This window comes from Oncorhynchus keta, chromosome 16 (genome assembly GCF_023373465.1).
Source record: "Oncorhynchus keta strain PuntledgeMale-10-30-2019 chromosome 16, Oket_V2, whole genome shotgun sequence".
Lineage (NCBI taxonomy): Eukaryota > Metazoa > Chordata > Actinopteri > Salmoniformes > Salmonidae > Oncorhynchus > Oncorhynchus keta.
The window spans coordinates 17,123,509-17,151,240 of record NC_068436.1 but is presented as its reverse complement, the minus strand read 5'-3'; the positions used below and the strand labels follow the sequence as shown (position 1 = coordinate 17,151,240).

Here is a 27,732-nt window from a genome sequence, read left to right as displayed (position 1 = left end):
GAACCCTTTTTGGTTCCAGGTAAAACCATTTTGGGTTCCATGTAGAACCCTCTGTGGAAAGGGTTCTACATTGAACCCAAAAGAGTTCTACCTGGAACCAAAAGCATTCTACCTGAAACCAAAAAGGGTTCTTCAAAGGGTTCTCATGAGGGTAGCCAAAGAACCCTTTTAGGTTCTAGATAACACCTTTTTGTAGGCCTACTAAACAGTGTTCAGAGTGTTCTGGTATCAACTATTAATAATAGTAAAGTAACAAGTCGTTTGTAATACAAAATACATTCTTTATTTATTCATCCATCACTGTAAATGCACAGAAAATATCTGCTGAAAACAGTAGGACAGTGACATTTGCCTCAATGCGGTCGTATTCGTGGCTTATTGGGTGTGTGGCTTTCAGTTACTTATTGGCCACCCATCCCATGAAAGTGAATGTCATTCCAGTTCATATGAACGTCATTCCAGTGCACTGCTTGCTATGAAGTCTATCTGATTGTGTTTGCATCTTTAGGTAAAAAATACCAATAATGTCCCGTTTGGAACACTGACAAGTAGAGAGCCTATAAACACCACACAATCTGATTGGGCCCAAGCCCACCCAGGACCACCAGTGCCTCTACGCGGCAGGCTTGAACTAACCTTGCTGCAATGTCTCCTTTTAATCATCTCACCTCGTCCTTTTTGTTGTTGCCTTAATATCTTTCTAATGTTTATTATTATCTGTACATGATATACATTGATTCTTAAATACAATTTCAATCGTTTCCACATTATATACAATATAAGAGCTTATTAACGTTAGAAAACTGGTGGAAATGGTGCCTGGGAAACAAATGTAAAACAAAATGGAGGTACATATTATTGCATTGACTATGTACTGTAGTGAACAACTGGTTAAGTTTAACATTGAAAATCATCTAATATGAAAAACAATGAGCAGGTCGGTACACTGTACATCCAGTAAGACGTGTGAAAAGTAAGCATTTTCCCAGACTCATGAGAAATAATACAGATTAAAACATTCTAGAAGGTGCAGGTCACATTTCATAGGTATTGTATAGTGAATTATATTATCATTATCAATTGAATACAGATCGCAAATGTGGGGGGAAAGACCAAAAGGTTATTGGGCATATTTGCAATTGCGGTAATATTTTCAGAATTTAGAAGTCGTAGTAATAGATAAAACCATGTGTTCAATATGTCCTGATTGAATTCCTGGATTCCTGGTTGTGGTCTCAGCTCCAGTCATATGGATGTCATTTGGGGACGAGAGGCACTTTGGGGTCTGGTATCAGTTCTACACCACTGACCCTCCAGTCCTGTGGTTGAACCAATCAAACGGAATCTCTTTGGATTCTAGCCTGCAATCAAACTGAATATGTTTGGATTCTAGCCTGGATTCTATCAAAATCTAGAAAACTAAACATGTTTGGATTCCAGGCTCGTAATAGCCTTACTATGGCATACGTCTACACTTAGACTCAACTGAGACAAATCCAGGCTAGTTCTCAACCCAAATGAACACGAATGCGAGATTCCGGAGCGGTGCCTGAGACAGCATTTTCCACTACCATCAACAAAACACCAAATGATGGAATTTATTGTGGAAGACTCATCTCGCATCCCTCCAATAGAGTTCCAGACACTTGTCAAATCTATGAGGTGCACTGAAGCTGTTCTGGCTCAACGACCTATTGAAACACTTTATGTTGGTGTTTCCTTTATTTTGGCAGTAACCTGTATATCTATGTTCATAATCTATACTAAACAGCTTTTTGTTCTTTACTAGCATGGTTGAGCCCACATGTTGGTTTGAGAGTCATTGTTACTGTAGGCGACTGTTTGTTTGGAGATTCCCACATTGGTTACGCTATTGGAGTGAACATTCCAAATGTAATCAGAATAGTGAGATTACAATAGTGCTTGTATCGGTTAGCTGGGGTTCTGTCATTCCCTTAGTGTGAAAATATCATACATGAAATATGTGCCAAAAACAAACATAACTAGTAAACCAAGGGTGCATCACAGCAGTCTTGCCTTCATAAGGGTAGATAGGAAGAGGATGATGTTTCTATGCCATTGGTTAATGATGGCTATAATAAAGATATGTCTTTTCTTTTCCTGATGTGAAAATATATGCAACATTTTAAGGAACTTGTACATAAAACACATCCAACTTTGTGAAGAGCCTTCGACATAAAGAAGTTAGTTTGCATAAAGTCCTCGAGAACTCGCTGAACAACTTAACGATGAATGCAACAGTCTCAGAACTTTGCGCGAATGCTCTGAGCTGGAACACAACCAAACAGGAAGGATCATACATGGAACGGTGCCAAATGTTCTCAGAAGAACCTCCTTCTTTGCTTTAGTTTGCTGGGTATCAACCAGCCCTTAGCATCTTCCATTCTCTCTCTCAATCTCTCTTCCCCAGTCTCTCATCTCATGTCATCTCCTGGTTCTCCTCCCCCGAAAGCAGGTCGGAGGAAGACAAAGAGAAAGGCCTCGGCGGACAGCCCTGCCTCACCCTTCAGATCCTCTGGCACATGTGAAGCCTGGACTTGGAGGAGGAGGTGGCGTCCTTCCAGACCTTGCAGGAGAGGCCCTTGGCACAGTCGCAGCGCTGGAATATCTCCAGGCCGTGGGAGCCCTTCTTCCTCTGCTTGGTGCACACCTCGCCCTGCCGCAGCACCGGCTTGCAGATCTTGGTCCAGAAGTGGCGAGCGCAGCAGTAGCCCACGGAGCAGTCCGACGAGCGCAGGCACGGGTCGCCCTCGTGTCCTGGTCAAGGGAGGGAGAGAAAGGAGTCTTAACATGGACTAGTATGAGGGAAGATGTAGGGTGCACATGCAAAACATAGACCGTTTCTTACTTTTCAGCATGTTTTGATATACTCTGACCCTTTACTGCATGTACTAGTATAGAATACTATATCATCTACTGTGGATTCTATTACCATTCCTTATTTAGGCCAGGGATGGGCAATTGGTGGTCTGCGGGGAAGGCCCTCGGACTCAGCGGCCAGCTATATAACAAGGTCGAATTAGAGCCCAGGGGGCCCCCATTGATGGGTGGAGCAACTACGGCCCCTCATGATGAATTCAGATTTTTTTTGTGGCCCCCACCACCATCAAAGTTGCCCATCCCTGTTCTAGACTATGTCATGTAAAACATTGAATCTATGTGTGGTTTGGAGCAGAGTTTTCCGAACCCTAGCACTACACAGCTGATTCAAATAACCAACTCATCATCAAGCTTTGATGATTTGAATGAGCTGTGATGTGCTGGGGCAAAAAACAAAACGTGCACCAAGAGGTGGTGGCAGAACCAGGTTTGGGAAACCCTGGTTTAGAGCATGGACAATTCATGGCCATTCATCAATATGTAGAGAGGTATCATGTGAAATGTACAGTACACTCTACAGGGAAAATCCCCCTACTTCTAAACCACAGGAAATGTCCATTATCTTTGTTTTGACTTCCATAGGAAAGAGCTCAAACATACCTCTGGCTTTCTTTTCATCTCAATTCAAATTACATTACAGGGTTAGTATATTAGTGGACTGGAAATGTCCTTAGATTTATCAACTAAATTAACCAACTTCGGGTAGAACTTGATGTTCTTGGCAGGAGGTTTATTTTACAGGTTTATATAGTCTTTCAAAGGATGTAATTAGTACGACAAATATTTATGATCCATGTTATTTAGTCATGCAAGTTTTCTGTGAAACAACCCAGATTCCCCTGTTGCCAGAGGGACTTTTTCGACACAAACCAGCCGTCCTGTAACTCTGGCAAAACCTCCGTTTCATGTAAAGGGTTTGTTTCGAAATGAAGTTCCAATCAACAACATGAAGTTACCACTCAGTGCTCTGCCTGAATGGAATGTTTCATATGTTGTGTTGATCTCTCAACTCTCCCTCCAAAGTCACTGCAATTGAGTTGCAGAGGCGAAGCAAGACGAGAGTCAGACGCAAATGAAAAAGAGAATAGGTCTCGCGTTTACTCAAAATGACCTCAAATACTGCACCCTTTTTATACTGGAATTTTAGCATTGCGGCTATTCATTTCTCCAGAGGGCATTTATTGCACTGCCATTAAGGTGTCTCATTAGAGGTAGAACTTTATTGACAACAACACTGCTTATACGAAGAGTAGGCCTATTCACTTGTTGAGTCAGGATAAAACAAATGCCAAAAGGGGACTCAATAATAACTCCAGTTATTAATACCACTACGAACCTCGCCAACTCTACATTCTGTGGTTTCACAAATGTATATGAGACAGCGTGGTGCTGTCAGCGAGAGTGTTTGTATGCCTGGTTTATGTAGGTGTCGTGGGGAACAGCAAGGGGCCACTGTGGTTTGGTTTCTCTCAGCCAGGCCCCCATGCTGAGCCGTGGTCTCTGAGGTTCGCAGCTGATATACGAGCTAGCGGGTAATTATAGCGGTCGTTTGCGGACTGGCGTCTCTTTAACTTCGTGTGACTGCAGACAAGTAACAGAGAACAGGGACAACAGAGATTCAGCACTGTGGACCAGGATCAGTGAAAGATAATGCGATTGCGAAATCGGAAAAGGAAACAGAGATCCCTTCATATGACTGTATATCTTCTCCCAGGCCAGGCCGAGAGGCGGTCTTCAGACCAGGGTTCAACTGGTATCGAAGATCTTTCAAATACTATAGCTGTGCTTGACTAAGCTTGCCTGGTGCAATAGAACCAATGGAGTAGTTTCAAAAGTACAAACCCCACCCATCTCTCCAGGCAATCTCAATCCAACACTCAACGCATTTTAATCATATTTCAAATACTATTTAAACCCTGGTCTGTTTACAGCTGTATAACAAGTAGGGGAAATGGCTACCTTTAACAGTGTGTTTGGCCTGCGCTGCTTTCCCACTCTTCTTCCAGTCGACAGTGCTGTCCTTGGTGGAGAGCTTGTTGTGGTCGTCCAAGGCTGAGATGTGAGGTGAGAGGACGCTCTCCGAGATAGGGACACAGATATCTACATGGATATGGCCAGTGGAGAGAGAGAGAGGTTAGAGGTGAGTTCAACCACCACATAATATTGATTGATTGATATCATTACAGCTAAAGACAAGCCAGGGTTTGATAGATACAGTGTCATATATTCCGTCTTCTATATGAATTTCTGTTCAGGTTGGTCAACGACAGTTGTTTAACTTGTGTTATTAGGGATCATATTCCCATTACAGCTACCCAGTGACTAGCACATGTGGTTATCATTCATGTCTATTGCAGTTCCTCTCTCAGAGGACACAGAGCGGAGAGAGAGGAGCATTCAGTGCTGACCTATGGGTAGAAAGCATGTGTTCAATATGGTTTAAATGTAATTGCTCTGTAATTTTTTATTTAACATTTATTTAACTAGGCAAGTCAGTTAAGAACAAATTCGTATTTACAATGACGGCCTAGGAATGGTGCCTTGTTCAGGGGCAGAATGACAGATTTCTACTTTGTCAGCTCGGGGATTCGATCTAGCAGCCTTTACGGGTTACTGGCCCAACGCTCTAACCACTAGGCTACCTGCCACTACATTTAAATGTCCTCTGGACTAGATAGTCCCTCTCTGTTGCCTGACACCCATCCAGTATGTCTGTTAGGAATGTTCTTGTAATATGACAGAGACGTAGTGTGCTGACAAGTGTTCACTTCACACCGACTTCAGACATGCTGACTTAAAAAGTAAGAGAGGTCCGTCAACATAACGTACAGTTGCTGCAGCGGTTGCTGGGGCAGCACATGGCGTCTCTATGGCAACGCTTCTTCCTCCGTCGGCAGGTGAGACAGCGGGAGGGTGCTTGCTGAGGGCTGTGGCAGTAGCTTCCTACAGTGCACTCCTTATCGCTGCTGCATGGGTACACCTGTAGATGTCGAAACAGAAACATTCAGAGTCATGGATAATGATCACATGTATGTATCAATTAGTGTCTTGTTAGCCCATATGGGCTGGGAACTGAAAAATAATAAATCAACTCATAATATTGGGGTTTATTAGGGTGGCGGCCCCGACGGGGACTCGAACCCTGGTCCCTGCATGTGACTGTTAGTCAAACATCTAAGCGGTCTGAAACCTCTGGACAAGGTCACTAGGTATTGGACTAAGGTCACTAATAAGGTTACGTACAGTCATTAGTTAGGGAACAGTGGCACTGTGGTTCAACTCAGGCTAACTAGCAACAAACCTGTCACCCATAACGTTGCCGTTTTTTATAATTGCATCATAAAAAACATAATGTTTTGTCGGTAATGGTTACCAGACATGACGGAAAACGGTTTTGGTTCCACTTACAGTCATATAAACCCCATTCCTAGACTCCACTACTTCTCCTAACCGTCACTAATTTCCTCGTCTCCCATGGCATTTTTATGTGACGGCTTTAAAAAGTCCAACAGAAATTGCTCAGGACAGTAAGCAGATTAGCAGAGTGTGTTCTGTATGAATTCCTTCTGAAGAACCAGACCTTTTTCCAATGGTGGAAAACAGTCTGTAGACTAGAGAGAGAGGGAGAGAGAGAGAGAGAGAGAGAGAGAGAGAGAGAGAGAGAGAGAGAGAGAGAGAGAGAGAGAGAGGAGAGAGAGAGAGAGAGAGAGAGAGAGAGAGAGAGAGAGAGAGAGAGAGAGAGAGAGAGAGAGAGAGAGAGAGAGAGAGAGAGAGAGAGAGAGAGAGAGAGAGAGAGAGAGAGAGAGAGAGAGAGAGAGAGAGAGAGAGAGAGAGAGAGAGAGAGAGAGAGAGAGAGAGAGAGAGAGAGAGAGAGAGAGAGAGAGAGAGAGAGAGAGAGAGAGAGAGAGAGAGAGAGAGAGAGAGAGAGAGAGAGAGAGAGAGAGAGAGAGAGAGAGAGAGAGAGAGAGAGAGAGAGAGAGAGAGAGAGAGAGAGAGAGAGAGAGAGAGAGAGAGAGAGAGAGAGAGAGAGAGAGAAGGGGGACTGCTGCCTCTCGCTTAGCTTCTACGTGCCAGCCTACAGGCAGGAATATCTTAAGATACTCCAAACAATGGAGCCATTACTGTATCCCCACCCAAGAAAAACACAAGTCAAGGTTCACTCTATCTCAAGATGGCTTTTATGAGACTAAATAGTTCAATGAAGCAGTCGTTGGATAATAGAACCACTTGGCTATGGAGTTCGTCCGTTTTGCGACCAACCACTGTTCTAATTGGGTACCTGGGGATTTGAAATGCAAGTATTCGGCATCCGTGGTTCTTTTCTTACTTTTCCATCTCATAATTCCCCAGATTGACTCTCTAAGATCACTGAGGGAACGTCTGAAATGGCACCTGGTCAGAAGTGGACTATTTAGGCAATAGGATGCCATTTCAGACAGTGCCTGAGACATAGGCCGTAGTCTGGTGAAGCTATGGCAACATGGTAACAATTCAATGTGATTTCCTTCCGTCCTCAGCCACCAACCGGGTCTGCAGAACGCATTGATTTAGGTGAGCCGAGATGACTGAGGTAGAACCGCAGTGTGTCCATAAACATAGCAACCATTCAACCGCAATCCACACGGCGGCCATAATGAAAGGACCCGGTTCACTTTTTCCACAACAAGTGCATGCAGCAATACACACAACCACGGGATTGTTATTTTTTACACACATGGCGTACCGTCTGGTATCGTACAGCGTCGCACGAGTATGAGGGCAAATGAGTTCAAATGAAATAATATGATAGTCAGATGATATAGTGTCGTGAGAGTGTTTTGAACATGTCGAGTGAGAGGGGACACTGTACTGTACACAAGCAACTCTTCCTTGGACAAGGTCCAGAGTCGGTCGATGAGGCTGTTTCAGTCGTTTGCTGAGGTCGGGCCACTCCAACATCAGCCACCAGGCAACAGTCACTAGCTACCATGCAACAGTCACCAGGCAACATGCCACCAGCCACCAGGCAACAGTCACCAGGCAACATGCCACCAGCCACCAGGCAGCATGCCACCAGCCACCAGGCAACAGTCACCAGGCAACATGCTACCAGCCACCAGGCAACAGTCACCAGGCAACATGCCACCAGCCACCAGGCAACATGCCACCAGTCACCAGGCAACATCACCAGGCACCAGGCAACAGTCACCAGGCAACATGCCACCAGCCACCAGGCAACATGCCACCAGCCACCAGGCAACAGTCACCAGGCAACATGCCACCAGCCACCAGGCAACAGTCACCAGGCAACATGCCACCAGCCACCAGGCAACAGTCACCAGGCAACATGCCACCAGCCACCAGGCAACATGCCACCAGCCACCAGCCACCAGGCAACACCAGCCACCAGGCAACATGCCACCAGGCAACATGCCACCAGGCAACAGCCACCAGGCAACATGCCACCAGCCACCAGGCAACAGTCACCAGGCAACAGGCAACATGCCACCAGGCAACAGTCACCAGGCAACATGCCACCAGCCACCAGGCAACAGTCACCAGGCAACATGCCACCAGCCACCAGGCAACAGTCACCAGGCAACATGCCACCAGCCACCAGGCCACCAGGCAACATGCCACCAGCCACCAGGCAACAGTCACCAGGCAACATGCCACCAGCCACCAGGCAACAGTCACCAGGCAACATGCCACCAGCCACCAGGCAACATGCCACCAGCCACCAGGCAACATGCCACAGCCACCAGGCAACATGCCACCAGGCAACATGCCACCAGGCAACATGCCACCAGCCACCAGGCAACATCACCAGGCAACCACCAGCCACCAGGCAACAGCCACCAGGCAACATGCCACCAGCCACCAGGCAACAGCCACCAGGCAACATGCCACCAGCCACCAGGCAACATGCCACCAGCCAAGGCATGCCACCAGCCACCAGGCAACAGTCACCAGGCAACATGCCACCACCAGGCAACATGCCACCAGCCACCAGGCAACATGCCACCAGCCACCAGGCAACATGCCACCAGCCACCAGGCAACAGTCACCAGGCAACATGCCACCACCAGGCAACATGCCACCAGCCACCAGGCAACATGCCACCAGCCACCAGGCAACAGTCACCAGGCACCAGGCAACAGCCACCAGGCAACATGCCACCAGCCACCAGGCAACAGTCACCAGGCAACATGCCACCAGGCAACATGCCACCAGCCACCAGGCAACAGTCACCAGGCAACATGCCACCAGCCACCAGGCAACATGCCACCAGCCACCAGGCAACATGCCACCAGCCACCAGGCAACAGTCACCAGGCAACATGCCACCAGCCACCAGGCAACATGCCACCAGGCAACATGCCACCAGCCAGGCAACAGTCACCAGGCAACATGCCACCAGCCACCAGGCAACATGCCACCAGCCACCAGGCAACATGCCACCAGGCAACAGCCACCAGGCAACATGCCACCAGCCACCAGGCAACATGCCACCAGCCACCAGGCAACAGTCACCAGGCAACATGCCACCAGCCACCAGGCAACAGTCACCAGGCAACATGCCACCAGCCACCAGGCAACATGCCACCAGCCACCAGGCAACATGCCACCAGCCACCAGGCAACATGCCACCAGCCACCAGGCATGCCACCAGCCACCAGGCAACATGCCACCAGCCACCAGGCAACAGTCACCAGGCAACATGCCACCAGCCACCAGGCAACATGCCACCAGCCACCAGGCAACATGCCACCAGCCACCAGGCAACAGCCACCAGCCACCAGGCAACATGCCACCAGCCACCAGGCAACAGTCACCAGGCAACATGCCACCAGCCACCAGGCAACAGTCACCAGGCAACATGCACCAGGCCAGCCACCAGGCAACATGCCACCAGCCACCAGGCAACATGCCACCAGGCAACCACCAGGCAACATGCCACCAGCCACCAGGCAACATGCCACCAGCCACCAGGCAACAGTCACCAGGCAACATGCCACCAGCCACCAGGCAACATGTCACCAGGCAACATGCCACCAGCCACCAGGGCAGCCACCAGGCAACAGTCACCAGGCAACATGCCACCAGCCACCAGGCAACATGCCACCACCAGGCAACATGCCACCAGGCAACAGGCAACAGCCACCAGGCAACATGCCACCAGCCACCAGGCATGCCACCAGTCACCAGGCAACATGCCACCAGCCACCAGGCAACATGCCACCAGGCAACATGCCACCAGCCACCAGGCAACATGCCACCAGCCACCAGGCAACATGCCACCAGCCACCAGGCAACATGCCACCAGGCAACATGCCACCAGCCACCAGGCAACAGTCACCAGGCAACATGCCACCAGCCACCAGGCAACATGCCACCAGCCACCAGGCAACAGCCACCAGGCAACATGCCACCAGCCACCAGGCAACAGTCACCAGGCAACATGCCACCAGCCACCAGGCAACATGCCACCAGCCACCAGGCAACATGCCACCAGCCACCAGGCAACATGTCACCAGGCACCAGGCAACAGCCACCAGGCAACATGCCACCAGCCACCAGGCAACATGCCACCAGCCACCAGGCAACAGTCACCAGGCAACATGCCACCAGCCACCAGGCAACAGTCACCAGGCAACATGCCACCAGCCACCAGGCAACAGTCACCAGGCAACATGCCACCAGCCACCAGGCAACATGCCACCAGCCACCAGGCAACATGCCACCAGCCACCAGGCAACATGCCACCAGCCACCAGGCATGAAACCCCACCTCTTTAAGATAAAGTAATCCTTCTCACCCACATAAAATACAGTCACCAGGCAACATGCCACCAGGCAACATGCGTTCACCAGCCTCCCACCCAGGCAACAGTCACCAGGCAACATGCCACCAGCCACCAGGCAACATGCCACCAGCCACCAGGCAACATGCCACCAGCCACCAGGCAACAGTCACCAGGCAACATGCCACCAGCCACCAGGCAACAGCCACCAGGCAACATGCCACCAGCCACCAGGCAACATGCCACCAGCCACCAGGCAACATGCCACCAGCCACCAGGCAACATGCCACCAGCCACCAGGCAACATGCCACCAGCCACCAGGCAACATGCCACCAGCCACCAGGCAACATGCCACCAGCCACCAGGCAACAGTCACCAGGCACCAGGCACCAGGCACCAACCACCAGACACCAGGCACCAACCACCAGACACTAGCCGCTAGCCACCAGGCACCAGGCACCAACCAACAGACACTAGCCGCTAGCCACCAGGCACCAGGCACCAACCACCAGACACTAGCCACTAGCCACCAGGCACCAGGCACCAGGCACCAGGCACCAGGCAACATGCCACCAACCACCAGACACTAACCGCTAGCCACCAGGCACCAGGCACCAGACACTAGCCGCTAGCCACCAGGCACCAGGCACCAGGCAACATGCCACCAGCCACCAGCCGCTAGCCACCAGGCACCAGACACTAGCCGCTAGCCACCAGGCACCAGGCACCAACCACCAGACACTAGCCGCTAGCCACCAGGCACCAGACACTAGCCGCTAGCCACCAGGCACCAGACACTAGCCACTAGCCACCAGGCACCAGCCACCAGGCACCAGGCACCAGGCACCAGCCACCAGACACCAGCCGCTAGTCACCAGGCACCAGGCACCAGACACTAGCCGCTAGCCACCAGGCACCAGCCACCAGGCACCAGCCACCAGACACTAGCCGCTAGCCACCAGGCACCAGGCACCAGACACTAGCCGCTAGCCACCAGGCACCAGCCACCAGGCACCAGCCACCAGACACTAGCCACTATCCACCAGGCACCAGCCACCAGGCACCAGGCACCAGGCACCAGCCACCAGACACTAGCCGCTAGCCACCAGGCACCAGGCACCAGACACTAGCCGCTAGCCACCAGGCACCAGGCACCAGACACTAGCCGCTAGCCACCAGGCACCAGCACCAGGCACCAGGCACACGTCAACATGCATTATTGTCCACTTTGTATGAGCTACACAATACCAACCCCAAAAATGCACAACAATGAGAACAGACATTGCCACAAACAGCCTATTTAGGTTTTCTCCGTCCAATGTTCGATTGACGTAATAGCAACTTGTTTGGGCTGCTCTACGTCGGGCTGGTGCTGAACTGACAGATCTGCATCAGAACTGACCACCATTGCAAAGCACTGAATAATAAACATGTGAATACTAGAACATAGAATCATTACAGTCACAATAATGAACGTGGATTAGGATTTAGAAGGGTCACGTCACCATAACAGGCCTTGTTGCTAGATCAAAATGTACACCACATGTTGGAGCGAGCTCTCAAAAACCGAATATCTCAATATCTTCAGATCACATGTTATTTAATATCCATGTGCTTAAATAAACTGAACAGGCTTAGAGGTATTTGGACCTTGTGTGAGCAATGTCGAGTTTGTCACATTGAAAACACATGTAGGAACTAATAAACGTACGTCCAGTAATACAATGAAAATAAGAGCAAACAGAAAAAGAATAAGTTGCAGCACGGTGAGATCCTAAATGGTGCCACAGTTGTTATTGAAGCTCAGGTCAACCTTTTATGTTTGGAAGGACTTGCTTTTCCAAGACTTATAAAGACATTTCCAAGAAGGTATTAATTAGGATTAATAACCATTAAACAATAATACGTTCTTGGAAGTGAAACCAATAAGCAATAATAATAATAATAATAGGAAATGTCTTGATAAGTCTTGGAAAAACAAGTCCTTCCAAACATGAAAGGTTGACCTTAGCTTCATGTTTCTGAACTGGGCTTGTGCCCAATTTCTCCTGCAGTGAAGCGAGGCGAATGTAATGTAGAGCTAACAGGGTATTTTACATCATCATAGCCAAGAGTTTCAGATCATGTTCATGTTCTCAAGTTCAGTGGTATCAGTTTAGGCCTGTGGCTTCCCATAACCTAATGTAGCAGGCATAAAAGACAACGCCCGAGCGAAGTTCACACATCCGGTCTTCAGCGGAAAAGGAAGCTAGGTTGTATCCCTGAAAACTGGATGCATCCGGTCGTTGGCCACTCTGCTGCCCACAAACAATTAACTAGCCCTAAGAGAAGAAGACATAAGACTTGTTTAACCCCACAATGCTCTGAAGCATTGACCAATGAGATCAACACCACAGGAAAGTGTGTAGCTATGTTCTGATGTTGACAAACAGCCTTTAATCTTGAAATGTGAAGAGAAATATCTTGGCACTATAGTACCCTATACAGTCTCTCAGATTTTTAGCAGGTGGTTCCTGGCTAAGCAGTCTAGGATTGACTACAGTGGAGCTGTACTGTACTCTGCTGTAGGAAGGGCCTCCTCCCTTCCCTCCCTCCCCTCACCATCCTCCCCTTCCTCCCTCACCTCTTCCATCAAGCCTCCATCATTTCACAGGAGCCCTTTGAAATCCAATGACCGATAATCTCACTTTATCTTGCCATGTTTCAAAACACCTCATTGACGCCACGGTCCTCTGAGGGGAGGCGGCGGTTTCGTTTGGATGCGTCTCATTTGATCACGACTCCACTAGCTCACTTTATTGGCCACTTTTTTTGCTGCCGCCGCCACTCCCGATCCCCTATTTTCCCCAGACGCACCATATCACATGAAAGCAAGAGGCTATCCCTGTTAGAGGAAGTGGGCTGTGGACCTCTCATGCAGGCTAGACCATAAAGAGGGAGACAGACGCAGAGCGATGAGGGAAGGCCCCTGGCTCCCCAGTCCTGTCTCGTGCTGCTCTCGTGGTGTTATAAGTGGCCTGGGCTTTGAAGGTAAAGGGAGGGAGGGAGGGAGGGAGGGAGGGAGGGAGGGAGGGAGGGAGGGAGGGAGGGAGGGAGGGAGGGAGGGAGGGAGGGAGGGAGGGAGGGAGGGAGTAATCTCCAGCATACACCAGTTTTTCTCCAGGATACATGAGTCTTTGAACCTGTCCTTTACTCTGTATTTGCCTGTATTTACCCAGCATCAGTCATTCCTAAGGACTGATATCATAATATGATAGGAGTGCAACACATGTTCATAAGACCACAACACAACGTTGGTGGAGTGTTATTTACCTCAAGTCTAGTCACGGCAGATGAGGCAGCTACTGTACTTCAGGGAAACTGTGACACATAAGATTCTGTCACTTAGCCAACTGTCTAAATGTATAGTCAAACCGTTCAAACATCAAAAGTCTGGTTAGAAAGGCGAGCTCTGCTCACTATTCACTTAAGAAGATTAAAAGAATGGCATTATAACAGTAACACACACACACACACACAGTTACGAGAACTTGGAGGGCAATTGAACTTGACCTTGGATAATCAAGCATGGAAACCTGAAACTGTGATTGGTAATCATGGTCAGCAGCACTGAGCCTCACTGAGTCTAAGAAACTATGTCACCAAGTAAACAAACGTCCTCTGCCCTCTAAGGAGAGACGGTCTCACAGTATCAGATAACAAAGGGACAGCATAAAACACATACGCATCGTAAGAACCTTAACAATACAACTTTGGCTCTTTCGTCACTGAAAACACAGGTCTTTGATGGGTTAAATCCTGGATTGATCGGTCTGTGACTCTGGTGACAGAGTCTCCCTATAGGCTACACCAGAGCCATGTGCTGAATTTAGAGAGTTGGGTCAACTTGGAACATTTTCTATATTGTTCTAATTCCCGACATTCAGTTACATCAATGTGTTTAAATATTCCCCAAGATAACATGGCTGCCGTACACTGACTATACAAAACATTAGGAACACCTTCTGCCCTCAGAGCAGCCTCAATTTGTCAGGGCATGGACTCCACAAGGTGTGGAAAAGCGTTCCACAGGGATGCTGGCCCATGTTGACTCCAATGCTTCCCAAAGTTGTGTCAAGTTGGCTGGATGTCCTTTGGGTGGTTGACCATTCTTGACGCACACTGGGAAACTGTTCTACATTAAAAACCCAGCTGCGTCACTGTTTTTGACTGAAACTGGCGCGCCTGGCACCTACTACTGTACCATACCCCGTTCAAAGGCACTTCAATCTTTTATCTTCCCATTTAAAAAAATATATATATTATTATTTTTTTTTTACCTTTATTTAACCAGGCAAGTCAGTTAAGAACATATTCTTATTTTCAATGACGGCCTAGGAACAGTGGGTTAACTGCCTGTTCAGGGGCAGAATGACCTTGTCAGCTCGGGGGTTTGAACTCGCAACCTTCCGGTTACTGGTCCAACACTAGGCTACGCTGCCGCCCCATTAACGGCACACATTCACAATCCATGTCTCAATTGTCTCAATGCTTAACAATCCTTCATGAACCGGTCTCCTCCCCTTCGTCTACACTGGTTGAAGTAGATTTAATAAGGGATCAAAGCTTCCACCTGGATTCCCTTGGTCATGAAAAGAGCAGGTGTTCTTAATGTTTTGTACACTCAGCGTAGAATGTTAAAGTGTCATGGAAACGTATCATAATGCAGAAACCTCAATGTCCTAACTCTTTAAATACACTCAGAACCATATTGGCCCTACACCAGTGATCAAAAGAAGGGCACATGACTGAGCCGGAAACCCCAGTCAGAGCTGGGTGTAGCTCAGTGAGGTGTTAGCCTGTGGATAGAGAAGGGCTCTGTGTCTCCTGACTCTCATTAACAGGTCTAAGTACAGAGGTAAGTTAAATGAATTCCCCTCAGGATACTCTGCTGGCCTGCTAGGGCCCCTGATACCCATTATGGCCCATCTGGGGCCCACACTCGCCCCCCAGGGCCTGCTGACTGGAGGGGTGAGAGACAGCCAGGAGACCCACTGGGCCCCCCTGACTGGAGGGGTGAGAGACAGCCAGGAGACCCACTGGGCCCCCCTGACTGGAGGGGTGAGAGACAGCCAGGAGACCCACTGGGCCCCCCTGACTGGAGGGGTGAGAGACAGCCAGGAGACCCGCTGGGCCCCCCTGACTGGAGGGGTGAGAGACAGCCAGGAGACCCACTGGGCCCCCCTGACTGGAGGGGTGAGAGACAGCCAGGAGACCCGCTGGACCCCCCTGACTGGAGGGGTGAGAGACAGCCAGGAGACCCGCTGGGCCCCCCTGACTGGAGGGGTGAGAGACAGCCAGGAGACCCACTGGGCCCCCCTGACTGGAGGGGTGAGAGACAGCCAGGAGACCCACTGGGCCCCCCTGACTGGAGGGGTGAGAGACAGCCAGGAGACCCGCTGGGCCCCCCTGACTGGAGGGGTGAGAGACAGCCAGGAGACCCACTGGGCCCCCCTGACTGGAGGGGTGAGAGACAGCCAGGAGACCCACTGGGCCCCCCTGACTGGAGGGGTGAGAGACAGCCAGGAGACCCACTGGACCCCCCTGACTGGAGGGGTGAGAGACAGCCAGGAGACCCGCTGGGCCCCCCTGACTGGAGGGGTGAGAGACAGCCAGGAGACCCACTGGACCCCTGAGACGGAGGAGACGGAACCTTGACGGCGGCTACCTAGCGCTAACAAGCACTCACACCTCGGCCTGCTTTGTTTCCCCCTCTCAGATCGTTAAGATCACTAAACAGTTACTTAACCCTGGAGGGGGTAGGGAGGGGTGCTGGCGGGGCGAGAGGGGGGAAGAGAGGGGAGAGAGGGGACCTAGCGCTCAACTTTTACTGGGGGAGCCTAAGCGATTCGGTCCTGGCTTGTTAAAATAATCTCTGTGTTGAATTAAACACAGTTTTAAGACTACTTAAAACTGTATGGATGTCCAGGCACTGGTAGGAACAGCCAACCACTGTTACTGTACGCATGCCTCCACTTCCCCTTGTGGGTTCAGAGGTTAGGGTGGTGAACGTTCCCTGCCCATACCATCCATCTGTACTGGTTCTCTAACTTACTGGGAACCAGGGGCCACCCAGGAGCATCGGGTCTGAACATCTCCCAGTCAAGAGGGCCTTTTACTTTGTGTTACTTCGGTTTGGTTTCACTCAAGTCAAGTCAGTGTGAGGGGGGAAAGGGGGTGGAGCCACACACTCATGCAGCTTGTCTTAATTGTAATGATTGAATCACTTGGGACAGTCACAACCTGACATTGAGGTTGGAGCGCCAAGTGATTCATGTGACATTTATAGTCAGCTAGAGCGGAGAGCGGCAAAGTCAGTGCAAAACTTTGTCAACAGCTGAGGGAAACAAAAACAAATGAGTCTGCCATGGTACTTCCTATATAGATCCACCAATAGCTTTGACATGTTGGATAGAGCTCAACTTTACTAATCTGACAATTTAAACACCAAATTACACCCCGGTTTCCTGCAGGCTTCTCTGGGTGGCCACCGTGCTCCCCTCCCCGACTCCCCGTCTCTAATTTGTGACTTTTGAAAGTGAGCCAGTGGGGGTGATTTATTGAGAGCTTATGTTGCAATCTTTCTCATATCCTTTCATGTCGGAGGATTGGAGGACCAGAAGGAATACATTTCAACAGCCTGAATGATGCTGTATAAAAATGAACACCCTTCTTTTGAGGAGGTCTGCTGTTGGAGGAATCTGAGGGAGAAATGTGGGAAAGGGACTAAATGGATGTGATGGTGAATTATGGCGATAGTCTCTCAAACTGTGAAGTTTAGAAGTGTTCTAAGCGGACGATCACTCATGTCCTGATCCACTGCCTCTATGGAGGAAGGTGTAATGTTCTGCCAACGCTTCATCACGAATTACAGCAACCTCAACATTACGCCAACGTCTTCATTAATCTACAGGGTAGAGAAAGACAAGGTTCAGCCAGAAGAGATTGATTATAATATTTGAGGTTTCACACCACCGCTTTCCACTGATGCCCCCGACGCAGCTCAAACCCACCTCATGTCTCTAACCCACCTCATGTCTCTGACCCACCTCATGTCTCTAACCCACCTCATGTCTCTAACCCACCTCATGTCTCTGACCCACCTCATGTCTCTAACCCACCTCATGTCTCTGACCCACCTCATGTCTCTGACCCACCTCATGTCTCTGACCCACCTCATGTCTCTAACCCACCTCATGTCTCTAACCCACCTCATGTCTCTGACCCACCTCATGTCTCTGACCCACCTCATGTCTCTGACCCACCTCATGTCTCTGACCCACCTCATGTCTCTGACCCACCTCATGTCTCTAACCCACCTCATGTCTCTAACCCACCTCATGTCTCTGACCCACCTCATGTCTCTGACCCACCTCATGTCTCTGACCCACCTCATGTCTCTAACCCACCTCATGTCTCTAACCCACCTCATGTCTCTAACCCACCTCATGTCTCTAACCCACCTCATGTCTCTAACCCACCTCATGTCTCTGACCCACCTCATGTCTCTGACCCACCTCATGTCTCTGACCCACCTCATGTCTCTGACCCACCTCATGTCTCTAACCCACCTCATGTCTCTAACCCACCTCATGTCTCTAACCCAACCCACCTCATGTCTCTACCCACCCACCTGACCCACCCCATGTCTCTGACCCCACCTCATGTCTCTGACCCACCTCATGTCTCTAACCCACCTCATGTCTCTAACCCACCTCATGTCTCTAACCCACCTCATGTCTCTAACCCACCTCATGTCTCTAACCCACCTCATGTCTCTAACCCACCTCATGTCTCTGACCCACCTCATGTCTCTAACCCACCCATGTCTCTAACCCACCTCATGTCTCTAACCCACCTCATGTCTCTAACCCACCTCATGTCTCTGACCCACCTCATGTCTCTGACCCACCTCATGTCTCTAACCCACCTCATGTCTCTAACCCACCTCATGTCTCTGACCCACCTCATGTCTCTGACCCGCACCATGTCTCTGACCCACCTCATGTCTCTAACCCACCTCATGTCTCCCACCTCATGTCTCTGACCCACCTCATGTCTCTAACCCACCTCATGTCTCTAACCCACCTCATGTCTCTAACCCAACCCCATGTCTCACCCACCTCATGTCTCTGACCCACCTCATGACCCACCTCATGTCTCTAACCCACATGTCCACCTCATGTCTCTATGTCCACCACCATGTCTCTAACCCACCTCATGTCTCTAACCCACCTCATGTCTCTAACCCACCTCATGTCTCTAACCCACCTCATGTCTCTGACCCACCCCCATGTCTCTAACCCACCTCATGTCTCTAACCCACCTCATGTCTCTGACCCACCTCATGTCTCTGACCCACCTCATGTCTCTGACCCACCTCATGTCTCTAACCCACCTCATGTCTCTGACCCACCTCATGTCTCTAACCCACCTCATGTCTCTGACCCACCATGTCTCATGTCTCTGACCCACCTCATGTCTCTAACCCACCTCATGTCTCTAACCCACCTCATGTCTCTGACCCACCTCATGTCTCTGACCCACCTCATGTCTCTAACCCACCTCATGTCTCTAACCCACCTCATGTCTCTAACCCACCTCATGTCTCTAACCCACCTCATGTCTCTAACCCACCTCATGTCTCTGACCCACCTCATGTCTCTGACCCACCTCATGTCTCTAACCCACCTCATGTCTCTAACCCACCTCATGTCTCTAACCCACCTCATGTCTCTAACCCACCTCATGTCTCTAACCCACCTCATGTCTCTAACCCACCTCATGTCTCTAACCCACCTCATGTCTCTAACCCACCTCATGTCTCTGACCCACCTCATGTCTCTAACCCACCTCATGTCTCTAACCCACCTCATGTCTCTAACCCACCTCATGTCTCTAACCCACCTCATGTCTCTAACCCACCTCATGTCTCTAACCCACCTCATGTCTCTAACCCACCTCATGTCTCTAACCCACCTCATGTCTCTGACCCACCTCATGTCTCTGACCCACCTCATGTCTCTGACCCACCTCATGTCTCTGACCCACCTCATGTCTCTGACCCATCTCATGTCTCTGACCCACCTCATGTCTCTGACCCACCTCATGTCTCTAACCCACCTCATGTCTCTGACCCACCTCATGTCTCTAACCCACCTCATGTCTCAAACCCACCTCATGTCTCTAACCCACCTCATGTCTCTAACCCACCTCATGTCTCTGGCCCACCCCATGTCTCTGGCCCACCCCATGTCTCCCTCCCACCTCATGTCTCTGACCCACCTCATGTCTCTAACCCACCCCATGTCTCTGACCCACCCCATGTCTCTGACCCACCCCATGTCTCTGACCCACCCCATGTCTCTGACCCACCCCATGTCTCTAACCCACCCCATGTCTCTAACCCACCCCATGTCTCTGACCCACCCCATGTCTCTGACCCGCCCCATGTCTCTGACCCGCCCCATGTCTCTGACCCGCCTCATGTCTCTGACCCGCCCCATGTCTCTGACCCGCCCCATGTCTCTGACCCACCCCATGTCTCTGACCCACCCCATGTCTCTAACCCACCCCATGTCTCTGACCCACCTCATGTCTCTGACCCACCGCATGTCTCTGACCCGCCCCATGTCTCTGACCCGCCCCATGTCTCTGGCCCACCCCATGTCTCTGACCCGCCTCATGTCTCTGACCCGCCTCATGTCTCTGACCCGCCCCATGTCTCTGACCCGCCCCATGTCTCTGACCCGCCTCATGTCTCTGACCCACCCCATGTCTCTGACCCACCCCATGTCTCTGACCCACTGCATGTCTCTAACCCGCCCCATGTCTCTGACCCGCCCCATGTCTCTGACCCACCCCATGTCTCTGACCCACTGCACGTCTCTGACCCGCCCCATGTCTCTGACCCGCCCCATGTCTCTGACCCGCCCCATGTCTCTGACCCGCCCCATGTCTCTGATCCACCCCATGTCTCTGATCCACCCCATGTCTCTGACCCACCCCATGTCTCTGACCCACCCCATGTCTCTGACCCACCCCATGTCTCTGACCCACCTCATGTCTCTGACCCACTCCATGTCTCTGACCCACCCCATGTCTCTGACCCACCCCATGTCTCTGGCCCACCCCATGTCTCTGACCCACCCCATGTCTCTGACCCACCCCATGTCTCTAACCCACCCCATGTCTCTGACCCACCCCATGTCTCTGGCCCACCCCATGTCTCTGACCAGCAGGCAACCTGATCACCGGATCACCGGTTGGTGCAAATAAAAAAATCAAGGCAGGTTCATTTCAGAGTCAGGCCATTCTCTATAGAGTAAATAGTTCATTATGAGTATATAATCTAACATAAAAAGCTAGTGAGGACCTTCAGTTGCAATCTAAGCAATCACCATGACCCACTATTTGCATGGTCGACTGCTCAGTATCATCCACACTATAACAAAGCTCCTATAAGCCATCACAAATCGATGCCACACGTTGCCAATTAAAAGCTTGTGAAGACTTCAAGGTTCGTTATCTTTGATTTACATCATAAACAACCACTTCAGATGCCACACAGCAGGTCAATAGATTTTGCCTGTGGCCCGTGATTCATGTCTGGCTGTTGTTGAGTGCTGGCTGTAACGGTACAAGGCTGGAAAACATTCTAGCAGACAGGAGAGACGGGGAGACACACCACCTCCCATTGAAACCATTAGCCATCTAAATGTGCCGTGGCATTTCACTCTTATAACAGAACGGTGGTGGTCTCCACACATACACACACTCATCCCCAGTGGTCCATTCTATCCAAACCACTCCAGTTTATTGCAATGGCAAAGTTGTAAGCAGACATTTAAACAGAGGTCTGGCACAGCTCTGGTGGCTGGAACGGTTCCCACTACGCAGAAGAGACTGAAGCTATTCCCTTTAATCCTCACTGTCTGAGTGGTAGGATCTCAGAACAGTGCTCTCAGCAGTAGCTCCCACACTACAGTGCCCCCCCCCCTCTCCCCCCATACACACACACTCACACTCACACACACACACACACACACACACACTCACACACACACACACACACACACACACACACACACACACACACACACACACACACACACACACACACACACACACACACACACACACACACACACACACACACACACACACACACACTCACACACACACACACACACACACACACGCTACAGACAGCCATATCCACTTCATCCACTGGTATCATTACAAGTGCCATTCTGGAGACCTATATAATCCTACAGCAGACACTAGTCCAAGCCAAAGCTAAACTGTAGCCAACCAGTAGTTACACTGGTATAAACACTTTGATTGTAAAAGACAAAGAGAATCAACTGAGAATCAATTATTTAAATTGTTTTAATGTGAAACGCTGGCTTAAATGTATAGCAGGGGAAAACAGAAATGTGGCGCCATCTACTGTTCAAGAAGATGACAGAAATCACATAAACAGTGTTGCCTTTTACATTTGATAACAAAGAAAAAAAAGAAAAGAAAAAGAGCTAAACTAATTTTATCAACTTTCATATTAATTTACTTTAAGAAAAACTCCCTAGAAATGCCAGAACCTAGGAAGAAACCTAGAGAGGAATCACACCTCTTCTGGCTGTGCCAAGTGGAGATTATAAGAGTACATGGCCATTAAGACCAGATTGTTCTTCAAGATTTTCAAACGTTCAAAGATGACCAGCAGGGTCAAATAATAATCACAGTGGTTGTAGAGGGTGCAACAGGTCAGCACCTCAGGAGTAAATGTCAGTTGGCTTTTCATACCCGAGCATTCAGAGGTCGAGACAGCAGGTGGGGTACAGAGGGAGGGAGGGAGGGAGGGAGGGAGGGAGGGAGGGAGGGAGGGAGGGAGGGAGGGAGGGAGGGAGGGAGGGAGGGAGGGAGGGAGGGAGGGAGGGAGGGAGGGAGGGAGCTATTTATATATGTATCCTATTTATTTAACTTCACCTACAAAATATGAACACATTATATACCTAAACATACAGTATGAACACATTATATACCTAAACATACAGTATGAACACATTATATACCTAAACATACAGTATGAACACATTATATACCTAAACATACAGTATGAACACATTATATACCTAAACATACAGTATGAACACATTATATACCTAAACATACAGTATGAACACATTATATACCTAAACATACAGTATGAACACATTATATACCTAAACATACAGTATGAACACATTATATACCTAAACATACAGTATGAACACATTATATACCTAAACATACAGTATGAACACATTATATACCTAAACATACAGTATGAACACATTATATACCTACACATACAGTATGAATACATTATATACCTAAACATACAGTATGAACACATTATATACCTAAACATACAGTATGAACACATTATATACCTAAATATACAGTATGAACACATTATATACCTAAACATACAGTATGAACACATTATATACCTAAACATACAGTATGAACATATTATATACCTAAACATACTGTATGAACACATTATATACCTACACATACAGTATGAACACATTATATACCTAAACATACAGTATGAACACATTATATACCTAAACATACAGTATGAACACATTATATACCTAAACATACTGTATGAACACATTATATACCTAAACATACAGTATGAACACATTATATACCTAAACATACAGTATGAACACATTATATACCTAAACATACAGTATGAACACATTATATACCTAAACATACTGTATGAACACATTATATACCTAAACATACTGTATGAACACATTATATACCTAAACATACAGTATGAACACATTATATACCTACACATACAGTATGAACACATTATATACCTAAACATACTGTATGAACACATTATATACCGAAACATACAGTATGAACACATTATATATCTAAACATACTGTATGAACACATTATATACCTAAACATACAGTATGAACACATTATATACCTAAACATACAGTATGAACATATTATATACCTAAACATACAGTATGAATACATTATATACCTAAACATACAGTATGAACACATTATATACCTAAACATACTGTATGAACACATTATATACCTAAACATACAGTATGAATACATTATATACCTAAACATACAGTATGAACACATTATATACCTAAACATACTGTATGAACACATTATATACCTAAACATACTGTATGAACACATTATATACCTAAACATACAGTATGAATACATTATATACCTAAACATACAGTATGAACACATTATATACCTAAACATACAGTATGGCACCTGAGATCCAGTTTCAATAAAACAATTGGAGAACTAATTAGGTAGAATGCTTTTTTATAATTCACACATGAACCAAACTATAGTGTAGCTCCAGTGGTATAAAGTACTTAAGAAAAATACTTTAAAGTACTATTTAATTATTTTTGGGGATATCTGTACTTTACTATTTATATTTTTGACAACTTTTACTTCACTACATTCCTAAAGAAAACAATGTACTTTGTACTCCATACTTTTTCTCTGACACCAAAAAGTAGCCGTTCCATTTTGAATGCTTAGCAGGACAGGAAACTGATCCAATTCACGAACTTATCAAGAGAACATCCCTGGTCATCCCTATTGCTGCTGGTCTGGCGGACTCACTAAACACACATGCTTCGTTTGTAAATTATGTTGGGGTATTGGGATGTGCCCCTTGTTATCCATACTTTAAAAACATTTAAGTGGCACCGTCTGGTTTGCTTAATATAATGAATTTGAAATGATTTATACTTTTACTTAAGTATATTTTTGCAATTATATTTACTTTTGACACTTAATTATATTTCAATTGAAATACTTTTAGACTTTTGCTCAAGTACTATTTTACTGGGTGACATTCACTTTTACTTTAGTCATTTTCTATTAAGGTATCCCGACTTTTAGTCAAGTATGACAATTGGTTACTTTTTCCACCACTGTGTAGCTCTTTACCCCGAGGCTTTTACTTTAGCCTGGCTGCTTATACAGACAGCCAGGCTAATTCCACACTGTGTTGAAACAGCAGGAACTGATAACACTTGGAGTGCATATTAAGTGGTTGGTAAGAGTATCCTTCACTCTCAGCCCACAGTTCCGTCTAATAATTCCAGAAAGCGTCTGGAGCGGTTTAATGACATTAAGAACCAGACAGAAAATAATCCCCGGTGTTAACTTACTTTCTCTCACATTTCTACTGATCATGTTAATGATTTGCCTTGGAAGCATGTTGGACCCGACAGTGGCGTCAAGGTCTGAGATGCTATTAAGGTTTATGAGGGGTCCAATCCCTGTAATTTCCAATAACGATTCACACATGAGAGAAGTTTTAATGGTATTGGGGCTGATACCGCTATTTTAGTTCTCGTCAAAAAACTTCCATGGGCAGTTGGGCACCACACGCAATGTTTGGGGGCTTCAGTTGGGCACCACGCGCAATGTTTGGGGGCTTCAGTTGGGCACCACGCGCAATGTTTGGGGGCTTGCGTTAAGCAACAACGCATGTATTGGAACAGTTGTAACCATCCATTTAAATGCAAAACGGAGACATCTAAAATACTTATACCAATACGATTATTCAAAACATGAAAACAGTAAATTATTACCAATGTCCTCGCCAAAAGTTGTTACAATCAAATCATAACTACAGTAATGTGTGTGTAAATCAAAAGAGAACGATGAGATTACCTGCGCAAGGATGTTGCCTTTCTTGGTGATCCCGGGTTGGAGGGTGGCTGAACGGTTCGTGGCCGGCGTGGGCTCTCCCAACAGAGCCGCTTTGATGGAGTTTGGCTTGGAGCGCTCGGCTCTCTGCGACTCTCCCATCCTCAAGGCCGCGACAAGCAGCACGAAAACACACCAGAATCTATTCCGAGTCAAGACGAGCATCCTTGGGAAACAATTGTTTAGAAATGTTGCCCAAAAAATTAAAACTGATTCGAATAGGATAAAGCGGGCGACCCGGGCCTAGCCAATTACGCATAAAGGTATCACAGAAACGCGCGCTCTGTTACACTGTGTCCATGTGTTAAATTGACCGCTTGCGAATAAAGTCAATAACGGTAAGTGTTCTCTTTTCAACGAATCAGAAAAGGAAACGGGTTATTGCCATCGACAGAAATGCCACTTTTATAACAACACCAATAGCTCAATCTAAAAATCGAATCAAAGTGATGAGCTTCAATGAATAAAAAATTGCTGACGCTCACAAGGTCAGGGTGAAACTTGACAAGCGACTTCCAGTCTGTCTCTCTGGCAGTAAGTGAATGCTTAGTGCGGCAGCCTGATATTTTATGATCTCGGATACTTTCTTTTTATAGGATTCTAATGGGTTTACTTCCTCCGCCCCCATTCAGAACTGACAAAGACTGAAACTGATCTGTACGTGCGCGCTGCACATTGTCGTCTCGAGCCCCCGTCCCAGACTGGTCCCAGACGCCTGCACCAGAAGCCCTGTTGGTGAAAAACCTATAAAATTATACACTGTATATTTTAACTGTGTGTGCTGACCTTTTTTATAACGAGACAGTTGGGGGCAAAGGAAATGAACGAGAGGGATGAATAAAACTTCACATAGTTTGTCACCATGTTTCTTGGTCTATAACCTCCACCACACCTTCATGAAATGGACAAGTATCTAATTACTATTTAAAAATAAATAAAAACACAACAAAACACAATTATTTTCAATAGGCCAATAGTCAAAACGTGCTTATGTACTTGTAATGAGGTATTTGATTGGAATTTTAATCTATGGTATGTGGATCTGGTTGGAAAAATAAATCCATCCTTCTATGACATGGTTCGTGAGGTTCATGTTGGCATACTAACTTATCTTTCCCACCTTAATTATATGGGGTGATGTGGCTAGGACTCATTGACACCACCAATTTAAATCGCTATTCACAAAAATAGCTTGTATAAGACAATCAGATAACCATTGTTTTGGCCGATGGGAAAGGCTTCCCTCATGATGCGAGGAATGTTCTCAGTGATATGGTTAGTGATATACCTAACATATAGAGACTCCTTTGTTAGATATCTGGGTTTATGGTCCCTGCATCAGAATAAGTTATGTTCATGACGGTTCCATAACATCACAACAGTATAATACCTTCTTGAAGTGGTAAGGTGAGGTGCCTATATGATTCTGGAGTGCAAAGGCACATTGAGTAATACATGTATACTTACTTTAGGTGAAGGCCATCGGGAATACAAACTGATCTAGATTTATGCTATCGAGATTTGTGAGATCTGTAGAATGAAGAATCATTGTGCTGATCTAGCATCAGTTTTGCATTTTAGATGACAATTAATAGGATTATATTGACAGGGGAGACTTGATCCTAGATCAGCACTCCTACTTTGAGACGCTTTGTGAATACGGGCCCAGAAACCAAATATTCATATTCATTCCTGATAAGGGAATCTGTAGAAATCAGTCAAATGTCATCAACCAGACACTCATATATCAGTGACCTGGATGTTTTTCTGGCTCTAAAGATAATTAATGGAACATATGATTCACCAGCAGAAACCACAGTGCATGTTAATCAAGAACTACAGCTGCCGTATCAACATAAACGATGAAGAGCCAGTTACCGAACCCAGCATGCTGCACCCACAAAGTCTCTATGGTATGTGCAATGCTCTAGTACACACACACACACACACACACACACACACACACACACACACACACACACACACACACACACACACACACACACACACACACACACACACACACACACACACACACACACACACACACACACACACACACACACACACACACACAGACTTCTGACCTTAAAAGTGATCCGTCACACGCCTCAAACTAGTGTGCCAACCTCTTTTGTTTGGGCAAGCAGCCAATCAGGGAAGTGGGACGGATGTATTGTGCTTCTATGATGTGTTACAATAGTGAATACTTCCTGTGATGGGC

At 47.6% G+C, this 27,732-nt stretch overlaps 1 protein-coding gene across 1 annotated transcript; it reads right to left on the bottom strand.

The window, feature by feature from the left end:
• Window positions 1–274: 274 nt before the first annotated feature.
• Window positions 275–26,079, bottom strand: dkk2 (dickkopf WNT signaling pathway inhibitor 2). Its single transcript, XM_052464863.1, has 4 exons — window positions 25,473–26,079; window positions 5,731–5,881; window positions 4,861–5,001; window positions 275–2,778 (listed from the first exon to the last, which is right to left on the bottom strand). Exons 1-4 carry the CDS (start codon window positions 25,671–25,673, stop codon window positions 2,528–2,530), a joined length of 744 nt encoding a protein of 247 aa, XP_052320823.1. The 5' UTR covers window positions 25,674–26,079; the 3' UTR covers window positions 275–2,527.
• Between the last annotated feature and the right edge of the window lie 1,653 nt (window positions 26,080–27,732).